This window comes from Periophthalmus magnuspinnatus, chromosome 5, assembly GCF_009829125.3.
Source record: "Periophthalmus magnuspinnatus isolate fPerMag1 chromosome 5, fPerMag1.2.pri, whole genome shotgun sequence".
Taxonomy (NCBI): domain Eukaryota; kingdom Metazoa; phylum Chordata; class Actinopteri; order Gobiiformes; family Gobiidae; genus Periophthalmus; species Periophthalmus magnuspinnatus.
Genome location: NC_047130.1, coordinates 29,137,169 through 29,162,111, shown reverse-complemented (window position 1 = coordinate 29,162,111; position 24,943 = coordinate 29,137,169). Strand labels below are relative to the sequence as shown.

The 24,943-nt window shown below is 37.9% G+C and overlaps 5 protein-coding genes across 5 annotated transcripts; all 5 read left to right on the top strand.

Moving 5' to 3' along the window:
• The first annotated feature begins 1,516 nt into the window (after window positions 1-1,516).
• On the top strand, window positions 1,517-3,739 carry LOC117370675 (blue-sensitive opsin-like). The gene is made up of 5 exons (XM_033966158.2): window positions 1,517-1,932; window positions 2,007-2,175; window positions 2,255-2,420; window positions 3,163-3,402; window positions 3,608-3,739. The coding sequence occupies exons 1-5, from the start codon at window positions 1,554-1,556 to the stop codon at window positions 3,710-3,712; spliced, it is 1,059 nt and encodes a 352-aa protein (XP_033822049.1). The 5' UTR covers window positions 1,517-1,553; the 3' UTR covers window positions 3,713-3,739.
• Window positions 3,740-5,580: 1,841 nt separating this feature from the next.
• LOC117370677 (blue-sensitive opsin-like) lies at window positions 5,581-7,844 on the top strand. The gene is made up of 5 exons (XM_033966159.2): window positions 5,581-6,045; window positions 6,722-6,890; window positions 6,957-7,122; window positions 7,430-7,669; window positions 7,745-7,844. The coding sequence occupies exons 1-5, from the start codon at window positions 5,667-5,669 to the stop codon at window positions 7,841-7,843; spliced, it is 1,053 nt and encodes a 350-aa protein (XP_033822050.1). The 5' UTR covers window positions 5,581-5,666; the 3' UTR covers window position 7,844.
• Window positions 7,845-11,848: 4,004 nt separating this feature from the next.
• Window positions 11,849-13,601, top strand: LOC117370687 (red-sensitive opsin). The gene is made up of 6 exons (XM_033966173.2): window positions 11,849-12,001; window positions 12,128-12,424; window positions 12,505-12,673; window positions 12,740-12,905; window positions 13,064-13,303; window positions 13,384-13,601. The coding sequence occupies exons 1-6, from the start codon at window positions 11,899-11,901 to the stop codon at window positions 13,480-13,482; spliced, it is 1,074 nt and encodes a 357-aa protein (XP_033822064.1). The 5' UTR covers window positions 11,849-11,898; the 3' UTR covers window positions 13,483-13,601.
• Window positions 13,602-14,393: 792 nt separating this feature from the next.
• gnl3l (guanine nucleotide binding protein-like 3 (nucleolar)-like) lies at window positions 14,394-18,857 on the top strand. The gene is made up of 15 exons (XM_033966135.2): window positions 14,394-14,463; window positions 14,546-14,589; window positions 15,322-15,426; window positions 15,502-15,618; window positions 15,697-15,780; window positions 15,867-16,002; window positions 16,095-16,198; window positions 16,358-16,502; window positions 16,574-16,661; window positions 16,817-16,994; window positions 17,198-17,340; window positions 17,430-17,566; window positions 17,889-18,058; window positions 18,275-18,443; window positions 18,535-18,857. The coding sequence occupies exons 1-15, from the start codon at window positions 14,451-14,453 to the stop codon at window positions 18,591-18,593; spliced, it is 1,692 nt and encodes a 563-aa protein (XP_033822026.1). The 5' UTR covers window positions 14,394-14,450; the 3' UTR covers window positions 18,594-18,857.
• Window positions 18,858-18,943: 86 nt separating this feature from the next.
• tfe3b (transcription factor binding to IGHM enhancer 3b) lies at window positions 18,944-24,646 on the top strand. The gene is made up of 9 exons (XM_033966137.2): window positions 18,944-19,016; window positions 20,496-20,720; window positions 20,810-21,034; window positions 21,535-21,630; window positions 22,222-22,333; window positions 22,496-22,552; window positions 22,661-22,736; window positions 22,836-22,983; window positions 23,700-24,646. Exons 2-9 carry the CDS (start codon window positions 20,529-20,531, stop codon window positions 24,150-24,152), a joined length of 1,359 nt encoding a protein of 452 aa, XP_033822028.1. The 5' UTR covers window positions 18,944-19,016; window positions 20,496-20,528; the 3' UTR covers window positions 24,153-24,646.
• Window positions 24,647-24,943: the final 297 nt, after the last annotated feature.

Sequence of the window (24,943 nt, the reverse complement as noted above, 5' to 3'; positions counted from 1 at the left end):
GAAACTAAGCAATAGGCTGTGCTAACATAACATGAAGATTAAAATTCTTGTCACTGCTCTTTAACAAATGTAGGCCTATTGCCACATTGTGCTGAAAAAATAATAGATGAATAGGCTATATAATTGAATAAGCCTTTATGTTTTGGAGAGTCATGAAAAAACATCTGAACCAATAAAAATCCACAGAGATATTGGCATAAATATTATTTGTTTATGTTTTGTGAATAAAACGGTTGAAAACTCCCAGGGTATTTTGCTAATCAGGTCAGGAAGCAAGAAAATCTAAATCAAACAAACTAACCTAGTGTAATACCTTTAATGCAACTAGTGTAAAGGTTTAGCTGTGATAAGAGCCTTAGAAAAGATTTTGCAGACTGATCACTGAAGGTACCATCATGTCATGGGCCAGAACCTAGATCAGGATTAACTTTACTATTCGAATTGTGACAAGCAGAAATATTATGTTCTTTAGTTTTATTTAAACTTGCTTTTCAATATTACATGATCCAACTCATGGACAGTCCCACCCGAGCATTTGAAATATTTCTGAAACTGAAAAGATATAAAATTAATATTTTAAACTGGCTATTTAAAAAAAATAATAATAATAATATTTGAATTTTTTACCAAAATATGAGAAAATTAATGGGAAATACCCCTTCCATAAGCAGGTTGGGTTTAATATTGGGCAGAACCGTTGAGTTCCATATGTCAGGCTATATTTACACAACATTCAGACGTTTATTTTATGTCTTTTTTATTTTTTTATTATGACTGGCTTTTGAAATTAGTCAAATAAATTGAGCTTTTCTTTAACTTGGTTAAAAATAGGCCCACAGTCCAACTTAGTATTTTGGGTTCTGTTTGGCCATGTCTTTGTTATTAGGTTTTGTATAGTGGAATGTTAAATTTTTCTTCAAAGATCTGTCTTGGTTTTGAATCCTGTAAACAAGTATAGCCTACTTGTAAAAAATAAAGGAAGATGCTTCCGTGGGTGTGCTACAGTCTCTAATCCGTCCTTTTCCTGATAGGGTAACAAAAGTAGAGATGATCCATCCTAATACCAGCATAAAGCAGTTTACCTGGGGGAATACTGAATGTGATTAGCAACAGTATTAGCGTTGCTGACTGGATTTGCATGCAACTGAATGCTGCTTCAGATTCATTCCGCTAAGTAACACAAGTAACCTCGCGCAATTATTCCAAACTAAACTGTGTGCACAGTGTTTCAGAAGTTTGTGGATATTCTCTTGTATTTTTGTCTGTAGTTTAATTTATTTCTATAGTTCCTCCTGGTAATTTATTATTGTCCTTGCATTTGTGGCCTCACTGTTTTGTAATCTCCCTAGGTAATTGAGACCTATTAGTAAATAAACCTCTGAACTGTTTAATGAGATAACCAGGTTAATTATAAGCCCTCCTTGCACATTCGTGCTCGGGCCCTAATTAAAAGTTTAGTGGGACAGCCCTATAAATGTACCTGCTCCCATATTTTGCAAACAAGCAGGATACAGAGTAGCACATGAAATTTGGACACTTTCTGATAAGCAAAGATGAAGCACGGACGTATTACAGAGCTCCCAGAGGACTTCTATATCCCCATCCCATTAGAGACAAATAACATTACCTCTCTTAGTCCCTTCCTTGTTCCTCAGGACCACTTGTCAAATCCTGGCACATTTTATGTAATGTCCATTTTCATGTTTTTCATATTTACTGTGGGCAGTTTTATTAATGCTCTTACTGTTGCCTGCACCATTCAATACAAAAAGCTGCGATCCCACCTCAACTACATCTTGGTAAACCTGGCTATTTCCAACCTTCTTGTGTCCATGGTCGGCTCCTCCACTACTTGCGTCACTTTTGGATTCAGATACTTTGTCTTTGGACCGCTGGTATGTAAGATCGAAGGCTTTTTGGTGACACTTGGAGGTAAGAATATAACTTTATTACTCATAATATGGAATATATGAATCTATGCAAAGATTTATGTTCTGCAATTCCAGGTATGGTGAGCCTGTGGTCTCTTGCTGTGATCGCCTTTGAGCGATGGCTTGTCATCTGTAAACCAATGGGGAACTTCATCTTTAAACCAGATCATGCTGTGGCTTGTTGTATTTTCACTTGGATTATTGCATTAGTTGCATCTGCACCTCCACTATGCGGATGGAGCAGGTGTGACTTTAAAAACTTTTTTTTTCTTCAATTTAATGGCCATAATTGTTGTTATTGGGTAATCATTTTATTCTTGTAGGTACATCCCTGAGGGGCTGCAGTGTTCCTGTGGTCCGGACTGGTATACATCCAATAACAAGTACAACAACGAATCCTACGTGATGTTTCTCTTCTGCTTCTGCTTTGCTGTTCCTCTCTCCTGCATCTGTTTCTGCTATGCCCAGCTGCTAATTACAATGAAAATGGTAAGATAACTCACTCTTAACATCTTTGAGCTTAAATATACGTTTGAAAAGTGACAATCTTAACTCATGGTATACGTTTTATTATCTCATTTTCAAAAACACTACTGAAGTAATCATGGAACACATGGCTGTCACTGAACCAAAGGATCATAACCAAAGGCAGGCCAATATATTTAAAGAGGGAAAAAAATTAAAAGTGGCCATAGTAGTACATATACGTGTTAAAGCATTACTTTTTTTGTTTAACAGGGAGTGCAAAAGAGTGCTTTGCAACCTCACTGAAAATGTTTTCCCTTTGAAACTCAGATGCACCTTCATTTGTTTTTGCCTGGACCCACCGCTGGATCTCTATTGGCTATCTCTATTATTGTAATTCATGTGCAAAAATAATGTCTAGGCTCGGTTCAAATTACTTGAACTGGATTTTTAAACTGGATTGAAGTGTTTTTAACAAGGTTAGATTGAATTCCTTATGCGAGGAAGAATATTTCACTGGTTACAAGACCATTATAACTGGTTGCAGAATAATTAAGAAAATTTGCCAATGAGGTAAGTCTAATCTTATTACTTGAAGCTTAATTATCCTGCAACCTGTTATAGTTGTCCTCAGTAAATACATCTTAACTTGTCAAAACATCCAGTATTCAAATACATTTAACTCATCTAGATGCTATTGATCTAATGGATGTTATCCATATCTAATCAAGTATGGCCAGATTGTGATTGTGCACTCTTCTCTCAGGCGGCTAAAGCACAGGCCGAGTCGGCTTCTACCCAGAAGGCCGAGAGAGAGGTGACCAGGATGGTGGTGGTCATGGTAGCAGGCTTCTTGGTGTGCTGGCTGCCCTATGCCTCTTTTGCCCTGTGGGTGGTCAACAACCGTGGAGAGACTTTCGATCTGAGACTGGCCTCAATCCCCTCCGTATTTTCAAAGTCTTCTGCAGTTTACAACCCAGTCATCTACATAGTCCTTAACAAGCAGGTAAAGACAATATTCTCTTTGAAATATTTAAAACTATCAGAGGTACTTGCTGTTTGCATGACATGTAAATTCATTTGAATTTTGTTTGTAGAAGTCAGTGCAATTCTTTAAAAAGTCAAGTTAAAGACTACTTATATCAAAATTATATCTTCCAACAATCTATTTTTGCCTTGTTCAGACATGTCATGATTTGTTTTTGTTTCAGTTCCGCTCTTGCATGAAGAAGATGCTGGGGATGAGTGGAGCAGATGATGAAGATTCCTCTGCAGCATCTTCTGTGACAGAGGTGTCTAAAGTTGGCCCTGCTTAAACGTTTCCTGCATGAACCTGACTATTACAGTTGTAAATATATAATGTATGTTTCATTTATGCAATAAACCAGATAGTGAAACTTTTTCTTTTTCACAGCAAGACTTGAAAAACAAAAAATAAAAATAAAAAGTTAAGGTGGCAAGTACGACATGCTTCTGGGTTTATTTAGTGGTACAGTTGTGTGTGTTTTGTTATTACACATTCCTCACATCAAATGCTCTGTAACCATACTGAAAAGGCAAAGTGCCAAAAGACTCAAACCTCCAGCTTGACTTAAGATCTACAAGAGGATTATAAAGCGATACATCAGATTATTGGATTGCATAGCATTTAAAGTCAGATTAGCTACACACAAATCCACCCTGTTCTTCCTTGCTGGAGGGATTAACCTGTTTAAAACGCATTGGTTATATATGTTGTTTGTACACAGAATATCATGAGATCAAATTCTGTGTCTATAGTGCACAGACTTATGCACAACGATGCTGATGAAATTATTTGTTGATGCCAGACATGCATTAAGGTATGAAAATGCCACTGTTAATATATAAATATACTACTTAAATACATTTTTCTAAACATAGAAACTTGCTCTAAAACGTAGTAAACCAAGACAGCTAGTCATTTTCTCATTAAAGAAAATATGCATGCACCACTATTACTTGGCTAAATTAAATAAGAAAAACAAGTACATACAGATAGATAGTAATAATGTGTCTTGACATATGATGGCAAAAAGTAAATTTAATAATTTGACATTTTATTTACATTTCAATGGAATCTCAGTGCTAGGGCCAGCCCTAGCTTTCAAGGGGCCCTAAGCTGAATTTGTCTCTGGGGCCCCAGCAGTGGATCTGTCCTGACTCAGCTATTGATGATTCACATTTGACAATATTATGACTCTGCTCTCATCACCTTGAATTGTATTTGTATTTATATGACCAACATCAGATTGAAAACATCCAAAATGTCACAACTACTATAGTCACAAGAACAGTACATAAACATATAAGGACGGTCAAAAATTCTGGACAAGTTTCTGGTGGATTTTAATGTGTTCCAGTTGGCGACAGTGGGCTTACATTTACATTATAAAGGGTCCTTGCACCGGTGTAAACACATAGTTGCCCTCACCTATAGCAGATATTTTGCTACTATAGAAACAAACAAAGCCCTGATTTTAATAAAACTTGATATATTACTTTCAATATAAAATATGGGCTCTTGGGGCCCTCTGCTGATCTCAGGGACCTAAGCAGCTGCTTAGTCTGGTTATAGACTGGGCCGGCCCCTCAGTGCTACAGCAGTTAGATTAGGTCAGAGTTTAAAAAACATTTACAAACATTTTAAGAAAAATAAGAAGGTTTACATTTTTTTCAAATTGCCATTCTTCCAACAGAAGCTAATGCAAATTTACATTAATCGGTATTTGGTCCAGATATTTTGTATTTGTATTATTTCTTGTCCCCTTGGGTAAATGTGCACCGCTTCTGATCCACATGCCACCAGGGCCTGCATCTGCCGACATCTAAACACCTAGATGTCTTCTGGTTCTTATAGTTTTAATATCTAGGTTGTAGGACATGCTGAGTGCAGTCATTTCTTCCTCAAATGACCTCATTCCACTTTCAGCCAGCTTATCTTCTTCACATAGACGTATTGTCATGATAAACTGCATAATCCCTGGCATCTTAATTCTTCTTGGTCAAAAGGTGGCACAGTATACGTGTGGTAAATTCAGTTGTGTGTGGATACTCTGTACACCAAATCCTTAGTAGCTTTCTGCTCATCCAATTAGGTTAAGTAGTATGAAATTCCTATAAATTCCTACAAATGCAGGTTTAACTCATCTGGTAAAGCACAAAGCCAGAGCTGACCCCTTTATTTTCAGTTCCATGTAACTGCGTGTGGTGGCACTTCCCTTGGTTTGTTCAGTGTTTCAGCACAAAAACATGAGAGCCAGTCAATCTATGGAGTTCCATGATGACTTCTGGATCCCCATCCCTCTGGAGACCAAGAACATCACTGCTTTCAGCCCATTTCTGGTGCCACAGGATCATCTGGGCAGCGCGGGCCTCTTCTATGCTTTGTCTGCCTTCATGTTCTTCTTGATGGTGGCAGGCACGAGCATCAACATGCTGACTGTTGCATGCACCGTTCAGTACAAGAAACTGCGTTCTCATCTCAACTACATCTTGGTCAACTTGGCCTTAGCCAACCTGTTGGTGTCCACCATTGGATCGTTTACTTGCTTCTTCTGCTTTGCCTTCAGGTACATGGTCTTGGGACCAATAGCCTGCAAAATCGAAGGTTTCACAGCAACCACTGGAGGTAAGGCATAGAATTTTTTCTCGCCATGGCAAACCAGTTGCACAAAGAGTTTGCATGTTTTATGGTGATTGCCCTTCCTGCATCCATCCACATGTGGCTGAAGAATATTGTTCAGGGTCATAATGTCAATATACAATGGCCTTCTACAGAGATGACTTTAGATTTAGATTTAGTTGTGCGAAAATGTAAACATACCATTTCACAATGTATTTACACCATACAAACCAGCTCAAATAAATTTACTGCATGATCCTCCAATCTCTCCTGATCATGGCTATGATGGTTGTACACCTTCTTCAGTCCACCTGAGGTAAATTCCACTAATTGGCCGTGATTTGAAGAAGTATAAAGTCTCTCTATGAAAGCTTTTAATTCACCATCAGAATAAACCTGAACCAAACAAGAGCTGGCTCTCAGACTAAAGTGATCCATCCAAGACAGCGTCTCATTGAGATTGTGTTTGAGAGTGTTCATGTGGGACAGTGGATGTCCCACACTCACTTTCTCAAACATATAGCAATAACATATAGCATAGCCACAATCCAGTGTGTTTACAGCATGTATATCATGTACGTTCATCATCAGAAATGCCAGAACACTGCTGCAGTGATTTTCTATTGTCCTTCTTATTTTTTTTTTTGGCAAAGTAAATATTATTAATAGCATGTGCCTCCAGGTATGGTGAGTCTCTGGTCTCTGGCGATTGTTGCATTAGAAAGATGGCTGGTGGTTTGCAAACCACTGGGAAACTTCATGTTCAAGCCAAGCCATGCCATCATCTGCTGTGTCATCACGTGGGTCTTTGGTCTAGTCGCTGCAGTTCCTCCACTGGTGGGATGGAGCAGGTTAGACAATTACTCACTGAATACTATGTATTCAAATAAAATAGTGACAGACCATATACTTTGCAGGTACATCCCAGAGGGTCTGCAGTGCTCCTGTGGTCCTGACTGGTACACCACTAACAACAAGTACAACAATGAATCCTATGTGATGTTTCTCTTCTGCTTCTGCTTTGCTGTCCCTTTTTGCACCATGTTGTTTTGCTATTCGCACCTATTGCTCATAGTGAAATCGGTAAGCTCCAGCGTTTAAAACTAAGTGACTCAGAGCAGGCGTCACATTTGTAGCAGATGAGACCTATTCCGTTGTCAGTGCTCCCAATGACAAGAATGAAATCTGGCAAACCATGGTCATATCTATAGTCTGAATGCATTACTTCAGAATACCACCTTTTCTTTTTAAAAGATATTTTAGTTTTATCTTGCATTATCACATGCACATGCTTTTGAGAATTTACAAAACGTTACTGGAATAGTGAAAAAAATATTTTTATAATTGATTTGAGAGCATGCCTGTCAATAATTATATATCTTCTTTATAGACGGCAAAAGCACAGGCAGAGTCTGTCTCTACCCAGAAGGCCGAGCGGGAGGTGACCAGGATGGTTGTGATCATGGTGCTAGGCTTCTTGGTGTGCTGGATGCCCTATGCCTCCTTCGCCCTGTGGGTGGTTAACAATCGTGGACAGGCTTTTGACCTGAGATTAGCCACTATCCCCTCCTGTTTCTCAAAGGCCTCCACAGTCTACAATCCAGTCATCTATGTCCTGCTCAATAAACAGGTGCCTTTATTTAACATCAAATACTATATTAAACCTGCTATAACACATTAAATGTCTCATCTTTTTGTTATCTAGTTCCGCTCGTGTATAAAGCAGATGCTGGGAATGAGTGACAGCGATGAGTCCTCCACAGCTTCATCTGCCACAGAAGTGTCCAAAGTGGGACCTGCTTAAAATACATACAACTACTGTGTGCAATGAATTGAATTATATATGTGTAATGTATTATACAAATAGAATGAGCAACTGATAAAATAATGTATACAAAAAAAATGTTTGAATTAAATAATTATTACTATAAACAGTGTGTCCAGTTGATCATTCCTCCTCTGAAAATAAGAATGCATTTTGGGTCAAGGTATTTACAAGAAACAAAACATGACAATATTGAAGGGGCACTATGAAATATAGACAGAAATCTTAGACATACATTATTGACTTTAACACATACAAGTATTTTGGGTGAATTAAATGAACTTTTTGGCAATATTTATTCAATGTATGAATATACATCATAATAACTGTGCTCATAATTAAATATATTTTATTTTTGTTCTGAAGAATAGGGTTTTTGCCACTAGATGTCATACTAAACCACAGGCCTGCTGCCCTCCTCTCCCCTCCCTCTCTCCCTCTCTCTCTTCTTTCCCCTCTGCTGCCTCTCGTCTGCTCTGATTGGACGTCAAAGTCAAGTGCGTCTGCTTTCACTCACCTGCCTGCTTCATGTCCTCCTATATTTAAAACATTGACTATTATAAACCTGTAAAGCTATCAGTAGATTCACTCACTTCTTTTATTTACTTCAATAGAGAAGGTTATGCTTTGTTTTTGTTTTGAATGGCTTATGCTGATGAGTGTAATTACTAAAATGATGCACACAAATACAGGCTAATGAACATTTCTTGAAGTTTGCTTTTAGGAAAAGGAGGAAAGTAAAAGAAAAGGAAATCAAGTATTGTGAAGTGCAGTGAAATTGAAGGAACACACAGAACACCGATGTAGCTTCTTGAAAATAATTTAACGTAGTTCCAATGTGGTCATAGAAAAAAAATATACACAAGAAAAAAATATAAGCATCCTGCCTGAGTAACAATAAGACAAAAGCTGTGAACATTGACTGGAGCAATATGACAGTAAGTGTAATATAATATGACATGTAAGTAGCCTATTTTATTTTAAAATGACAACATTAAATCTGATGTTTTAGCCTGTGTATCCTATTTGACCAAAGGTGGATATAACATGGCTCCTACTCTGATGCAAGTAGAATATTAGGCTTTTATTCATATTAAAACAATATATATTTAGATTATTTGCTCATGGCCTATAAAACAATGCAATTTTGGGACTCGATAAAAGCTTATATTGTGGTTTTGAAAGCTCAGAGCCTAAAACACAAAGCCTGGTAGGCCTTAACAAAAAGTCTATTCAACTTTTTTGATAACTTTTTTGTCTACCGCTGGATTAAACATTTCTAAAGGCAAAATCAGCCATATAGTTTGATAAATCAGTCAATCTATTAGGCCCATCTAGCCTCAAGACAAAGCAAGCATATTTATACAAACCTTGATTGAAAAAGCGTTACACTAATGAGAGATGAACTCATACCACACTGGTGTAAAAGCAGAGTTCAGCTCACATCGGTGTAAGTGGACCTCCTCAGCAGGCAGTCGGGAGCAAATCCGAGTTCTGCTAGTAGTGAACTTTTATTCAACACAAGTAGCTCAGAACTAGCGGAATTCCAGACATACCCTCGAGAAATCAGGGCATCACACCTGAGCATGGCGAAAAATAACAATTCAATCACAGCAGCTTGAAGAACTTTTTTTTTTCGATCCAGGTCCTCTTGATGTGCATTCCCACGAAGAAGCCATCAAATATGCAGACCAGTTATGTGAGGCAGAAATCACATGTGGAATAAAGCACATGGAATTAGGGCATTAACAGGGAGCTCCTTTGCAGCTTTGTGTAACTTTAGCAGTCCCCTTACCTGAACTAGTGTCCTAAAGCACTTAAGGGTCTTACGGATACATGCATGTCACCTCTCATTATTCTAAATTCGTTAAGACTTGGTCCGCATAATCCTACAGTGATTACCGGCTCAAACAGACGGAGGATTCACTGTTGAGACGGATGGTGACTTTTATCAGAGCACAGTCTAGCACATACTAACATCAGGCATTTTAACTATTCTAGTGAGCAAAAAGTCAGAAACCGGTATTAAGATGAGTGCATGCAAAAGAACTTTGTAGACTATGCCTTTTCTGTCCTCCTGACACACCTTGTCCTGTTGTGTTTTGACACCTGTGTTACTTTGGAATAATCCTGAGGTAGGTAACATTGGTCTGATGCATGCAATTAGCATTAGTATTAGCCATTTGTTTTACTCATTTTACACTAATAAATAGACTAATAAATAATAATAAATCTGAATTCTGAGAACCCTAATGTGATGATCAGAAATGTTCCTCTGCCACAGCTAGGACTAAATAAATCATAAAAGGAAAGTCCTGGATGAGCTCGAGGACCACCAGTGCCAGGCTGCTCTGTTACAGTATTGAATTCTACAAACTACAAACCACAAACCCAACTAAACCCAATGCACAAAGTATGCATCCAAGCATGAGCATGGACCATTATACAGCTAGAATGGCTCATTTATGTATATATGGATAAACAATGACCACTCGGTTCAATCAGCAACGGTTATAAAAACTCATGTTTTTGCAGAGGCTGACACACTCCTGCTGACTAAATGCTGAAAAAACCTTGACCACCCAGTGGTCTTATTGTTGATTCACTTTTTAAACAGTTTTGGGGAAATAAAACTAAATGCCTTCAATTGATTAAATCTCTATAAAATCCTACAGCCTCTGTACAATAAATGGCTTTATATTCTGCACCCTTAAAGCTAGGCCAAATTGACAAGGAAGTCCTGTCTCGTCCCTTTTTGGCTGTTGAACCCCTCATCTGTGCCAAGGGTCCAGTTGGCTGGCCTGGCTCTGCTGCTCGGCTCTTTGGTTTCCTCACTAAAACTGCAAGTATAGCTGTGTATGACATGATTTTTTTTAATATTCTGTGGCCAGCAGTTATAGCAAGATTATTTTTATCACATCATGAAATGTGTCTTTGCACTCCTTTAAGAGGTCCTTGCTGAGGTCAGATTTGATTTCTCTTTTCACTCTCTTCTGCCATAAAACTGAAGAAAGTGGATCAAACAAGCGCTATGTGTTCCAACTAGGGCAGATGGCGATCTCAAGGTGCTTTAGTCTCCCAGAGCTGCAAAGACAATCCATCCGGATCCATTGATTTAAAGTGCCTAGTCCAATTAGGTGCAACACTTGTTTTTGTTTTCATGGAATTTAACTAGAAGTAATTATGTTACAACAACATATTCCCTAATCACTGACGGTGTAGATCAAAACTGACCAAGTGGCCATGTTCTGGCCAAAACCTTTTATGTTCAAATGTATATGAAATGTGTGGAATTTGAATTGAGGAGGATAACCAATGCATTTAAGGATATATATGCACTGGTTATGATGGAGCAATAGTTGTATTCTGAGGTTAAGATAGGTCAGGCAAATTCGCATGCAGGAGCCAATTATATCTGGCACTGTCCATACATCAAAAAGCCAGGCTAAAAGTGAAGAAAGTTCTTTGGATTTATTTGTTAATCCAGACATCAGTCTTGTCCTTGTGCAGGGTCGCCTGCTCTTCTTGCACTCAACAATCTAGATTAGGGCTGACACGTCAGCAACACTGATGGTAAACCTTATTTAACAACTGCTTTTAGGCCTTGCTTTTTTACTTCTACATGATTGCATGTGAAACAATAACATTTCTCACACAATGCACAGTAACTGTTAAAGAGTCTTCTACGATGTAGAGTAAATTGAGCTGACATATTTGCAAATGTATCCACTAATTCATCAAATGATAAAAAAGGCCAAACATTTTTCATTTCCTGTATCGTCTTAATTCTTAGACATACACAAATCCTATTTCTAATGAGATTAATCTCACATCTTACGCACATCTTAACCTCATTAGTTAACTTTTAATTACTGATCCATGAACACTGGTAATTGACCAATGTGAGTTAATCCAATAGAAAGGTCTCAAGAGGCGTGCGTATAAAAGCTCAAGTCTGGAGAGTGTTACCAGAGCTCCAGGAGGTTTGACACAAAAGTCCAGCTTCAACAGGGCCTCCACCAACAGACAGCAGCATGGCAGAGGAGTGGGGCAAACAGGTGTTCGCTGCCAGGCGGTATCATGAAGACACGACAAGGGGCTCCGCATTTACCTACACAAACAGCAACAACACAAGAGGTATGTTCCAGGGTTGCATGTTTTTGCTTATTGTCACATAGAGCTAAACTGTGAAATAAATGGAAAATGCATGCAAACATTTTTGAGTGGCTGAAGTCCACTTAATTTGACTACGTTGTATTTCAGATCCCTTCGAGGGTCCCAACTACCATATTGCCCCCCGATGGGTTTACAACGTTTCCACGGTGTGGATGTTATTTGTGGTTGTTGCGTCGGTGTTCACAAATGGTCTTGTATTGGTGGCCACAGCCAAATTCAAGAAATTGCGCCACCCTCTCAACTGGATCCTGGTCAATCTGGCTATTGCTGATCTTGGAGAGACAGTTTTTGCCAGCACCATTAGTGTGTGCAACCAATTCTTTGGCTACTTCATCCTTGGACATCCCATGTGCATCTTCGAGGGCTACACTGTCTCTACCTGTGGTAACTAGTCAAACACAATGAGAGAATGATATGAGCTCTATTTTTGGTCAAATATCATTTTCTTTTTCATGTACCTGCAGGTATTGCTGCTTTGTGGTCTCTAACAATCATCTCCTGGGAGAGGTGGATTGTCGTGTGCAAACCATTTGGAAATGTTAAATTTGATGCTAAGTGGGCCTCTGCTGGAATCATTTTCTCCTGGGTTTGGTCTGCTATCTGGTGCGCTCCCCCTATTTTTGGATGGAGCAGGTAGTATTATGTCTTCAGCGTGAACAGACTGATGTGGATTTCAGACTAACTAGAGTTTCTGATCAGGTACTGGCCTCATGGACTGAAGACCTCCTGTGGACCTGATGTGTTCAGTGGAAGCGAAGACCCTGGTGTGCAGTCCTACATGATTGTTCTGATGCTTACATGCTGTATCCTCCCACTTGCTATCATCATCTTGTGCTACCTTGCCGTTTGGTGGGCTATTCACTCTGTAAGTAAATTAAGTCTATTCTATTTTCAAGTTAAGTATCCTTCACTTCTTTGCTAAATAGATTTATATACTATTATTGTAATTTAATTAATAAGGCCCTGTTAGAATGCATTTAATTGAGCCGTGCCTTAGACTATCCTTTGCTTTGACATCTACAGGTTGCTATGCAGCAAAAGGAGTCTGAATCCACTCAGAAGGCTGAGAAGGAAGTGTCCAGAATGGTGGTGGTCATGATCTTTGCGTACTGTTTCTGCTGGGGGCCGTACACTTTCTTTGCCTGCTTTGCTGCGGCTAACCCTGGATATTCCTTCCACCCTCTGGCTGCAGCAATGCCTGCGTACTTTGCTAAGAGCGCCACTATCTACAACCCTATTATCTATGTCTTCATGAACAGACAGGTAGAAGACTTCACAGTACCACATTTGATCTACTACTTCTTTGACAAAAACATTATGATCTACTTCTGTCTATTTTTCAGTTCCGCACATGCATCATGCAGCTGTTTGGCAAAGAAGTTGATGATGGTTCTGAGGTGTCCACATCAAAAACAGAAGTTTCTTCTGTGGCTCCTGCGTAAATTTCCATGATAACCATTTTGGGGAACAATGGTCACCAATTGTGATTTGTACAGCATATATTTATTGTTTACTGACATTCATTGTTTTTGTAGTAAATATAGCTTTCTGGCAAAACAAAAAACAAACAAAAAAAAAACATCATAATAAAGATTATTTGCATTGTTACCTGGTGCTTCTTTCCTACTCAAATATTATAGGCTCATATCATTGTGTCCCAACTAAGGGACATATTGGTCAGGTCTGGTTGTTGATTGATGTTTTTTTTTTTTTTTCAAATACATTTATACATATAATACATATAAATGCCAAGTTAAAATAAGGAGTAAAGTAGCATCAAGGATATATAGAAGTGAAACTTATGTACCCCTTTTTCAACTGTGGTATTATTCACTTTAGTCCCACAACATTGAACCCACTTGGTTTGATGTTGTGGGACTGTCATGGCACTTTAGCATGTTATCATTTGTACATAGTGACTTCATCAACCTTTGGGCCAATAGGGCAGACCTCACCTTGGTCTGTCTACTCTAGGCAGCTGTGGCTGAAAGAGATGCTAGGTATTAATCGATATAGACTATAAGCCTACTCATTTGAACAAATATATATTGAAAAATTTATCTTTCTCCCTATTTGATTATTTAATTTATGTTTAGAATTTTTTAAATATAAACCATTTCCTTTGTTGTTAGATTTTGGATCTTCAGAAATGTTGGACTATTATTGCCAGACCTGTCCTGGTGTCTCCACTGAGAATGTCTAAAATACAATATTATGGCCTACAGTATTTATTTTAAACAAAACATAGTCAATTACTTTGTGAAATTGCTGTGATTATTCCCACCCCGTTTCAAAAGGTGGCGCTATGTCTCTAAAGTGTTCTACCAACAGCAGAAAAAGACGTCATCGGATTGTGCGCATGCGCACTTAGATGCACGTGAAGTAAGAAGCACCACAGCGCTCTGAAGTAATGTCTAAAGCAAGTACGTATCAACTACAAGAATCTAAACGGTGGACATGACATTGTTTATCTAATCTAATGTGTGTGTTTTTTGACCGTTTCAGAACAGAAACGGGCTAAGCGGCTGGGTTTTCTCTGGAAATCTAAGGTATTCCCAGACACTGGGGCAGTGCTGTGACTGCTATGGCTGGATTTTAAAGAGCATTATGTAACTTTTGATTTGATTGCTAATGTTACTTTGCAAAGCATGCATTTGTACTATGAGAAGCCGCACCTCTCCGCAGATCATGTTTTGGCTTGGCTCACCATATCTCCATTGAGTTTAATGCTCTACTGTGGAACATAACAACAACTTTAGTGCAATCGGCTTCAGACTTGACATGAGACCAAAATAATGTCTACTGATCATATTTGAATTTAACCATTAACATTTCAAACAATATTCTGTTTTAATGGTTTCACATTTGACAATAAATTTGCCTACTCAAAGGAACCTTTAAGGAATTATGCCTTAGTGATACTTTGCGGCTGACATAATCAACATTCCAGACATTGCTCTGTCTGTTAGACTTTAATTTGAGCTTTATTTTAACACAATCTGACCATAAAGAATTGACTTAACTGGAACCACAACAGTTTAGCTCTTGCTATAAACTCTATATGCATCACATCAGCTGCAATGTTCATTTTGTAACTACGGTATGTCAGATTGCATTGTCCCTGTCAAATAAATATATAAATAAATAAGTTGAGCTGATTTGTGCTGTAAAACACATAAAAATTGTCACAAACTATTTAGTATCAGTTGTGAATGTCAAGTTAATTCCACATGGATTTCTTAAAAAAAAAAAGTAATTTTTTTGGTTTCTCCCTATCAAAGCCTGGCAAAGATGGACAGAAGATTGGTTCTTCAGGCCAAACTAAAGTTACAGAGCGGGCATCTCTTAAAGACCACAGAAATCCTGATGAAATTAGGAGGCAAAGGGTAATTGACTGTTAGTTGAAATTTAATACATTTTTCTTTTTTTTTTTTAAGTCTGACTTGTTGATTCTTTATTAGCTTCAGGACCTCCAAGAAAAACAGAAAATGTCTAGAGAACGAGAACTGATGAAGAGAAGGAATTTGCAAACCTTCCAGAGTGATATTTTGCAACGCCAGAGGGACTTTGAACTTAAGGTTGGTAAATTTGAGAAGATTTTCTCACAGAAATCTTTTTTTTTTCAGATTTAATTTAATGTATTTGGTTGCACACAGGAAACAGAAATGCAGAGTTTAGAAAAGAATGTTAATTTTGAAAATGAAAATTCCCGGAAAGCATATTACAGAGAGTTCAAAAAGGTATTTTTAATATATTTCCCAGTTTAGTGTATTTAAGCCTGATTGTTTTCTTTTTTGCGATTCAAATCTTGTTTTTGGTTCCAAAGGTTGTTGAGGCTTCTGATGTTATCTTGGAGGTGTTGGATGTGCGTGACCCACTTGGCTGCAGATGTCCCCAAGTGGAACAAGCAGTTATTCAAAGTGGAACCAACAAGAAGATAGTATTGGTTCTAAATAAAATTGGTTTGTATGTTTTTTTTATTATGATGTCATACTAGTTAGGTCTTGGAAATGCCAATGTCCTCTCTTATGTACATAATATTATGTGACTCTAGATTTGGTCTCAAAGGAAATAGTTGAAAAATGGATTAAGTATCTCCGTAATGAATTCCCTACTGTGGCATTCAAAGCATCCACACAGCAGCAGAATAAGAATTTGGTACGCATTTTACACACTCACTTCCTAATTGTATTTACTACATGCTCATATTGTCTAATAGTGTGTAGTGTGCCGCCTTTTTAGAACTACATCTGCTAATGTTGGCAGCATGAAACAAAATGTCATAATACCTCTAACATAAAAATGTATTTTTATCAGAAACGCAGTAATGTGCCGGTAACACAAGCCACTCAAGAGCTTCTCAGCAGCAGTGCTTGTGTCGGTGCCGACTGCTTAATGAAACTACTTGGCAATTACTGCCGCAACTTGGACATAAAGACTGCCATCACTGTTGGTGTTGTTGGTAAGTAGCATATCCATACTTTTTTAAGCATACTTTTGACATTGAGCCATAATATCTCCATTTTGTTTTAGGTTTTCCTAATGTGGGCAAAAGTAGTTTAATTAACAGTTTAAAACGGGCTCGAGCATGTAATGTTGGAGCTACTCCTGGTGTCACCAAGTAAGTAGTATAATGTATTATGCAATCAAAGCAACTAAACATTTTGGGAGTATATCAAGCCCCTTGTGTTGTTTTCTTGTACACATCAGAGTATCTTGTGTTTTGTAACTGCACTGTTGGATAATGGCCACTCAACACTGGGCTGTCTTTAACAGGTGCCTTCAAGAAGTACATTTGGATAAACATATTAAACTGTTGGATTGCCCTGGCATTGTCATGGCAGTATCCACATCAGATGCTGCAATAATTCTTCGTAACTGTGTGAAAATTGAACAGCTGGTTGATCCTCTTCCACCAGTTGAAGCTATCCTTAGACGCTGTAACAAAGCTCAAGTAAGTTCAATCTTCTAAGCCAGTTCTTCCCAAAAGCCCAACAATTGTAGGTAACTGGAAGTTTCCTACATTAAATACATTGTGAATTATGAGTTGTTTCCCAATATTCTTAAAGTTGTCTTTAGAAATGGTTTGTTTTCTATTGCTAAAAGAAAATGGGGACTTGTTTGTAAAAGGCTGTAATTTGTCAACTGTGTTTACAGATCATGCAACATTATGGAGTATCAGACTTTCACACAGCTTTGGAGTTTTTGGCACTACTTGCTCGTCGTCAAGGCAAACTAAGAAAAGGAGGCCTACCTGATACTGACAAAGCTGCAAAGGGTGTATTAATGGACTGGACAGGGTCAGTGGGGTTTATAATGCAAATCATTAGGAAATATTTTGTGCTAATAAGTCAATATTTTGTGCTAATAAGTCACTATTTTGTTTAAGTGGAAGGATAAGCTACTTCACCCACCCTCCAGAGACACACACTCTCCCTACTCATGTCAGTGCAGAGATTGTGTCAGAAATGGGGAAAGCCTTCGACTGGGATGAGTTGGAAAAGGGAAATCAAGAGATTCTTGCCGGTATGAAAGTGCGAAGTCCCTATGCATGTTTGAGTTCAATGGGCAGCTAAAGCATAGAATAATTAGTTTTCAAATGTCAGCTATATCTCTATAAAATTAGCCTGGGTAGCTAGATGTGAGTATATTCAATACATAAAGGATCTCTCTCTGGTTTCGTTCAGCTGGTCTTTGCAACTTCTGCCTGTATTTTCAGCTGACCTATCATATTAGCCTCAGTTGATGGCCTCATAGTGGCAACTACTGACATGGGGCTCTAACAGTTGTTTAGGTACATATTTGCTTGTAGGCCTACACCCATTTTTTTTCAAATTGTTTCCTTCAGAGTCAGTTACTGAAGATGCCCAAATGGGATTCTGCATTGAATCTTCTGGAATGACCCAGGGTGACCTGTGTGAATCGACTCTTGATCGAGAAATTGAAGGAAACAAAACTATGGAAGAGGCTGAGTTCAAGGATGAAACAGAATCTATGGAGGATGACAGAGATCCAGAGGTAGGTCTGGTCATTAATATTTATTAGTCTATTTTTTTAATTACTATAAGCTATTTATCTATTATTTTGTTTTATTGCATGTAACATTTTCCTTCTGTTCTTTAACTGTGCGGTGCAATACTGGAATTTCCCCACTGTGGGACAAATAAAGGCATATCTTATCTTATTTCTCAATTAATGGTGACTGAAATATTATTATTTTTTGTCTTTTAACAGTTTGGGCCTATGACTGTGGAGTTTAAATCTCAAAAATCCAAAAGTGTTTTACCTGCATGTGCATTCAGAGCCCCTGATTTGAAAGATATTTTGAGTATGGATCCTCTGCAACAAGGACAGGCTCTTGTGGCTGCAAACAAGAAGAGGAAAAAGCAACAGAAAAGAGCTGGTTTGTATTTATTTTTTCAGTTTTTAAATTGTGTTCTATAAGCTGATGTTCTAACTAAATTTCTCAATGTTTTTTTCTTATTTTTGTTTAGATAAAATCGCTGTGAAGCTTTCAGACACTCTAACTTCGGCCATGAACTTCAATCTTTGATATTTTTTATTAAATTAAACTAGACATTTATTTGTTTTGTTTTTTATTTCAATCAAAGGGGTCTTTGCTTTGAGTCCTAAGGTGCAGTGGGATACATATAACAGAATACCACCTGTAGGACTTTTGGTATAACATAAAGTTCTAGTGTATTAGTTTGATCTGTCAATGTTCAAACACTCACGGTCCCTCTGTGGAAACTCCCTCTGATGGCAGAAAAACCCCTCACTGTAGTAATTTGGCTCGAGCAGTAGATCACTTCCGGGTGACGTACTGCGTCGAGTGACCTCAGCTGTCAGTCTGCCCGGAGTAAACAACACTGCTCGAAGCTAGCCATTGTTGAAGCTCGCTGTTGTCGCCACGTGAAGGAAAATGGCAAAGAATCGTAAAGACTGACATTTGTGGGCGTGACATTATTCAGCTGTCGTACGTATCGATTTGTATCTTGTGAAATTATATAACAGTTTAGCATTAGCGTTAGCATCGATGGTATGCTAGCTGCTGAGTTGGATAACGGCTACTTCCTCTTATGTGTGTTAACATTAGCAAATTGTAACTGAAGTTAACATAATGTCTTGTCATTTAAAGTAGCTTATCTTCTGAATATCACACGGATATATGTGTGTTTAAATAAGGTTGCCCGCTGCAATGGGCCCCTGTGAGAGCTGTCAACTGTGTTCAGTGCAGATGACCACTGATCAGACTCATCGCTATTATTTAAACTGCAAATAAATACATTTTACACTCCTGGTTTTAACATACGAATGTAATACCCAGCGTTACAATAGACTACGAGATGTGCTTATATTGGAAATAGCTCTGGCATGTGGTATCCCCGTGCTGTAACTCATTAAAAGAGCACACAGGTTTGTTAGTTAATCCAGCTGGCAATAACATTAACTTTAACATTAACAACGTTATACATTTGTTGTTGGCCAGCGTATGAATGTGCATGATATTCTTCCTCAAACTAAGCAAAGTGGACATTTGATACCTGAATCGAAGAGTACGCGCACACAGGGCTGTCCTCCTCGAGTTAAGATTTCGATTAACGCAAGTTTATTTGTACAGCACAATTCGTACACAAGGTAATTTAGTGTATTACAGAATAAAAAAAGACATTAAAATCACAATACAACAAATCAAAACATAAATAATCACAAATAATCATCATAAAATTAACATTAAAGGAGAAAAGTGCATAATAAAAACCTTTCAGTCATGCACAGATAAACAGAACTGATTATTTGACTAATGTTATGAACATTATTCGAAACATTGTACTATTCCTTAAGTAACGTTACTCACTACAAAGTACTGGTCCTAGAAATTACTGTCAGTATGTACTAACTAAACTGATATATAAATGGATGTTAATTTAAGTGGACTAAACGATAAATAAAGCACTAAAATCTGGTATTTTTAAAGGAGCACAAGAATGTAATTTTGTCAACATAAAGCTTTTGTCGCTAAGATTCACAGAGTAATAAATCTTTTACTCAAGCAAGAATACTGTTTTGATTATTATTACTGTTAAGTCAAACAAAATTTTATGCTAGGAACAAAAATTATGCATGGTTCCCAAAAACTACTTGAAGTACAATTTCATTAAAAGAAAAAAAGTTACTCAAGTAAGTGTAACTAAGTACTTCTCACCTCTGAATATCCTTCCAATTGTGAAACCACCTTTACCACATGGAGCATACTCTCCCTACCTCCTGTAAACACACTGTATCATTCATGCCAGAGCTAATTTTAACTGCGGAGGTCTGTTTTGACACCTTTAAGTTAATGGATAAGTGGATTGTTTAGAAAAAAGTATTCGGCGCTGATGTTTTTTGAAACGGGATATTTAGACATTACTTAACTTTTTACACCCGGTACACCCCGTTTTGTGTTCTTTAGTTTCATTTAAATATCTGCCAAGTCGAATGAGACATGTCGTCGCGGGTGTTGCTACGGCAGCAGCTGATGCGAGAGCAGGCCCAGGAGCAGGAGAGGCGAGAGGCCCAGCAACAGGCCTCTGTGTCCCAGCTGCGGCCCTGTGACTCCACTCCAGCCATCTCCGTCACCCTCCCCCCAACTTGTGATCGTCCACCACCAGCTCAGGTGCCTGTGGAAGTGCTAAAAGTAAGAGTTAAAAATGTTTTAAAATGTTGTTTGTTTGTTTTTTATTAGTAAAATAAATGAATATTGAAATGTGAGTTATTTTTGAACAGGTGCAAACACACTTGGAAAACCCCACAAAATATCACATCCAGCAAGCACAGAGGCAGCAGGTGAAGCAGTACCTTTCCACCACGCTGGGCAATAAGGCAGTTTCTCAGACCTTGCGTGTCTCACCAGCACCTCAGTCCAGCTCTGCTCCTGAAGCTGCTCCCACTGCCAGTAGTGCCCCCAACAGTCCTATGGCTCTGCTCAACATTGGCTCCAACAAAGAGGAAGTAAGCAAAAGTCCTGAATTGACAATGACAGTTTACCTAGTTTGCTTCTAGTTTAATTTGCTGCTACAGAAGTTTACACAATCCTGCCAAGTCACCCCTGTATTCTTGAGTAATTTGGAGGATTTTGCTCACATCTTGCCTAATTAATTTCTATTTGCTTAGGTCCAATTTACCTTGCTGTGAATGTGCATGCCTCTTGTCATAGTCTTGTTGGCCTAATGTCACAATAGCTTGTTAAATACTGCACCACTCTTTCAACTTTTCTTCCTGATCTCATTTACTGTGCAATTCTAAGTAATATCAATACTCGTATATCCAATTTATCCAACCTATCCAATTTATCGTTGGCAAGATGACAAAACTACTTGATAACACACAGGAGTAGCGCACTCTTTTGGAAGCATCTTCATACCTATATTGAATAATCCATAGGTAATGGCCTCACATTGCTGTCTGCCTCTTGATTTTTGTCACAAGTTCTTGTATTGTCTTTGTTTTAGATTGACGATGTGATCGATGATATAATCAGTCTTGAATCCAGTTTCAATGATGATATCATTACATTGATTGACTCAGGTCTTCAACTTCCTAACACGGTAAGAACAGCAAGCAGACACAACTGTTTCTTCTTAACATTTGTCTTTACTCTCTTGTAATGCTTTGGTTTGCAAATAAGCCAACCAGTTACACTTTCTCTGAATGGACTGTCTTTTGAGTGTGAAATTCAGTGGTGTCATAGAGGTAAACATGCACATTTGGCACTGCACTACTATTCGTTGCAGAAGTGCTGCCAGGGCGGGGTGTGGGAGGCCCATATCTCAAGATCAGGGAGAAGCAAGAGAACTGTCTAAGTCTTTGTAGAGCTGACAGAATAACAAGTTAATATTGACTCGGAACAACAGGCTAAAATTAAGCCTTAGAGCTAAACATGAGAATTATGGTCATGTTATTGGAGGAAAAGAAAAAAATGCACAGAGAGGTAATTAACATTTTGTGTTTTATTTGTTGTACTTTTTCTTTGTTAAAATTCAGTGGGGATGTTCAAGGGAAATGGTTAAGCTCTTTGTGCTGCTGAAAAGAAACTGGAGGAACTGGTTACTATCACTTTCTGATAAGAAGGGAGAACAGATCCCTTATATATTTGGTGATTGCTTTATTACTGAAATACTGTTTTATGTTTTTCACAGCTCCCTGGAAACTTATTGGACGTTTACCATAGCCCTGGAATGACTGCACCTACACTCACTGTCAGCAACTCATGTCCTGCTGATCTTCCAAAAATTAAAAGGGAAATAACAGGTGTGTTTTGAAGAAAAAAAAGTGATAGAGGCACTCAGATTTTACATTGAATTGTTTCATTATCACGCTTACAGGTGTGTTATTTTGTCGGTACTATCATATTTTGAGGAAATGCTTTTAAAGAACTACACAGTGTTGTTTGTAACAATAATATTCTTTCAGAGGCAGATGCCAAAGCACTAATAAAAGAAAGGCAGAAAAAAGACAACCATAACCTCAGTAAGTCAGTTCAGTGTTAGATTTTGCTGTATAACAAATCTACAAGTTTAATTTACTAAATCATTTACAAGTTTAATTTACTAAATACAATTTCTGACATTCCTGCAGTTGAAAGAAGACGACGATTCAACATTAATGACCGGATAAAGGAGCTGGGAACTCTAATACCAAAGTCAAATGACCCGTAAGTTTTGACAATCTTAATGGTGAATTAAGATGGTGAATGAGATCCTTTTTTTAAATATATATATATATATATATTTGTATAAATGCTGTATCACAGAGAGATGCGATGGAATAAGGGCACTATCCTCAAGGCATCTGTGGATTACATAAGGAAGCTGCAGAAGGAGCAACAGAGAGCTAAAGACATCGAGATGCGTCAGAAAAAATTGGAGCAAGCAAACCACACTCTACTTTTACGCATCCAGGTTTGATTACTTATTGGATTTGTATTAAAAATAGTTTTCTGGCCTATAATCTTTTCTGATGGCATCTGGTGATGAAAACACCTATTTGATGATGAAATGGTTCCAAGGTGTCCTTCAAAGGTCATGCTTTTTTTCACAATTATAAAGTATATTGTCTATAACAAAAAGATTTTTAAGTCAAGGGGATAAAATTCTGTTTTTGGATTTTGAGCTAATTTCTTTTTCCATAGTATTGCCATCAGAATAATCACTTTTTTCAGTAAGTATTAAGTAAGTATTAAGTAAGTATTAGATTTTGTTTTAAAGGGACACTATGTAACATTTCGACAATGTAGACAAGCCTCCTGCTTGTCTACATTGTCTATATGGACATATTATTGCTTTGCCTAGAATGCCCCACAATATGGCATGAACTTATTTATACCACATTGCGGATCTGTGTTACTACACTTAGTTAGAATGCATTATTTTCAAGTGACTTTTTTTTTACTATAAAACATATGTGAATGAATAAATGCAAGCTAGAAAAGGCCAAACTGTGGAACATTCAGCAATACTCGATAGAGAGCAACAGGTGGACAGCCCCCAGAAAAGTTTCATAGGATACTTTTAAATATCAGCATCACCCAACCATAAAAAGAATACTTAATTTGATTTATTGTTTTTCTAAACAATGACACATAACCATTTTATTATGTAACTAATTTTAATTTCAGGAACTGGAAATGCAGGCACGGCTCCACGGTCTTCCCCCTGGCACCTCCATGTCACCCGGTCTCACCACTGACCCCTCCCTCCAACAGCCAGTCCCTCAGAGCAGCCAGTCCGCGCCTTTGGCTGCTGGGGTAGTCAATGCTCAGAACCTCCTAGAACGCGTTGCTATTGGACAGTCACTGCCCCCGTCCTTCTTGTCCCCGCCCTCTTCAGACTCTCCCGCTGGCGTCACTATCAGCAGCCCCTTGGACCTGGGCAGCTTGAGCTTTGCAGAGCTGGATGACACCTCTGCCTCTGCACTCTATCCTGATGTAGGATTAAGCGATATTTTAATGGACGATGGTTGCACCTTGTCTCCTGAAGGGGGAGCAGAGCCTTTGTTCTCTCCTCTGTCCCCCGGGCCTTCCAAAACGAGCAGCCGTCGAAGCAGCTTTGATATGGATGAGGACTTGTGATACAGTACTGTTGTCAGGGCAAGAAACTTTATGGGACTGTAGTTTGAAAAGTGCTTCTATTAGAGTAAAATAACGTAAGCTATTCTATGAAATAATTATTTTGCCACTGAAATGTGTGTTTTTTTTTGTTTTTTTTTGTTCCCTTTTGGAACAAATGTCAAAAATATGTATTTTGTAATGAAATTTTATTAAGTATTGTTAAATACTGGCATGGATATAGCATTTACTAAAACATAGATTATGATATATGAGGGATATAAATATAGATTGTTTTATGACATTTCTTATTTAAAATAACATAATGGCATAATATTCTTGAGCCATTATTTTACTGACTGCAATAAGGGTTTGTTCTAAACAGCACCAGGTGCACAAGGGAAGTGAATTAGCACATTAAAAACTCTCATTTGAATTTTTTACTTCAGAATGTTTCATTATATTATATGCAATTCAATTGCACCTTCTTTTATGGCAGTCTATGCATTTTATATATATATATATATAAATGCTTTGTTTCTGTTTTTATAACTTGCATCTAATACCCAGGTGGCATGTTTTGTTAAAATTTAACAGTGGAAAATCACTTGCTGCAGCTAGTTGGCCAAAGCGGGATATCTTCAGGAGTAGCTACTATTTACCAATCAGCATTTTTATTTTCATTTTGAGTGAGTGAATGCAAACATTTAAAATACAGTGAACAATTCACACGAGTACTGTAGCTGATATATTTTAACACATTTTATTTCCTGTCTGATCAATGCATTGAGTTCCTCGTTGATCCTTATTTGGCA

Coding starts and splice junctions, on each gene's coding strand:
- LOC117370675 (XM_033966158.2), top strand. CDS start 1,554: ATGAAGCACGGACGTATTACAGAGCTCCCAGAGGACTTCTATATCCCC. Junction 2,421..3,162: donor TGCTAATTACAATGAAAATG/GTAAGATAACTC, acceptor CTCTTCTCTCAG/GCGGCTAAAGCACAGGCCGA. Junction 3,403..3,607: donor ACATAGTCCTTAACAAGCAG/GTAAAGACAATA, acceptor TTTTTGTTTCAG/TTCCGCTCTTGCATGAAGAA.
- LOC117370677 (XM_033966159.2), top strand. CDS start 5,667: ATGAGAGCCAGTCAATCTATGGAGTTCCATGATGACTTCTGGATCCCC. Junction 6,046..6,721: donor TTTCACAGCAACCACTGGAG/GTAAGGCATAGA, acceptor ATGTGCCTCCAG/GTATGGTGAGTCTCTGGTCT. Junction 7,123..7,429: donor TATTGCTCATAGTGAAATCG/GTAAGCTCCAGC, acceptor TCTTCTTTATAG/ACGGCAAAAGCACAGGCAGA.
- LOC117370687 (XM_033966173.2), top strand. CDS start 11,899: ATGGCAGAGGAGTGGGGCAAACAGGTGTTCGCTGCCAGGCGGTATCAT. Junction 12,002..12,127: donor AAACAGCAACAACACAAGAG/GTATGTTCCAGG, acceptor GTTGTATTTCAG/ATCCCTTCGAGGGTCCCAAC. Junction 12,906..13,063: donor TTTGGTGGGCTATTCACTCT/GTAAGTAAATTA, acceptor TGACATCTACAG/GTTGCTATGCAGCAAAAGGA.
- gnl3l (XM_033966135.2), top strand. Junction 16,199..16,357: donor AGCAGCAGAATAAGAATTTG/GTACGCATTTTA, acceptor TATTTTTATCAG/AAACGCAGTAATGTGCCGGT. Junction 16,662..16,816: donor GCTACTCCTGGTGTCACCAA/GTAAGTAGTATA, acceptor TGTCTTTAACAG/GTGCCTTCAAGAAGTACATT.
- tfe3b (XM_033966137.2), top strand. CDS start 20,529: ATGTCGTCGCGGGTGTTGCTACGGCAGCAGCTGATGCGAGAGCAGGCC. Junction 21,035..21,534: donor TTGGCTCCAACAAAGAGGAA/GTAAGCAAAAGT, acceptor TCTTTGTTTTAG/ATTGACGATGTGATCGATGA. Junction 22,553..22,660: donor AAAAGACAACCATAACCTCA/GTAAGTCAGTTC, acceptor ACATTCCTGCAG/TTGAAAGAAGACGACGATTC.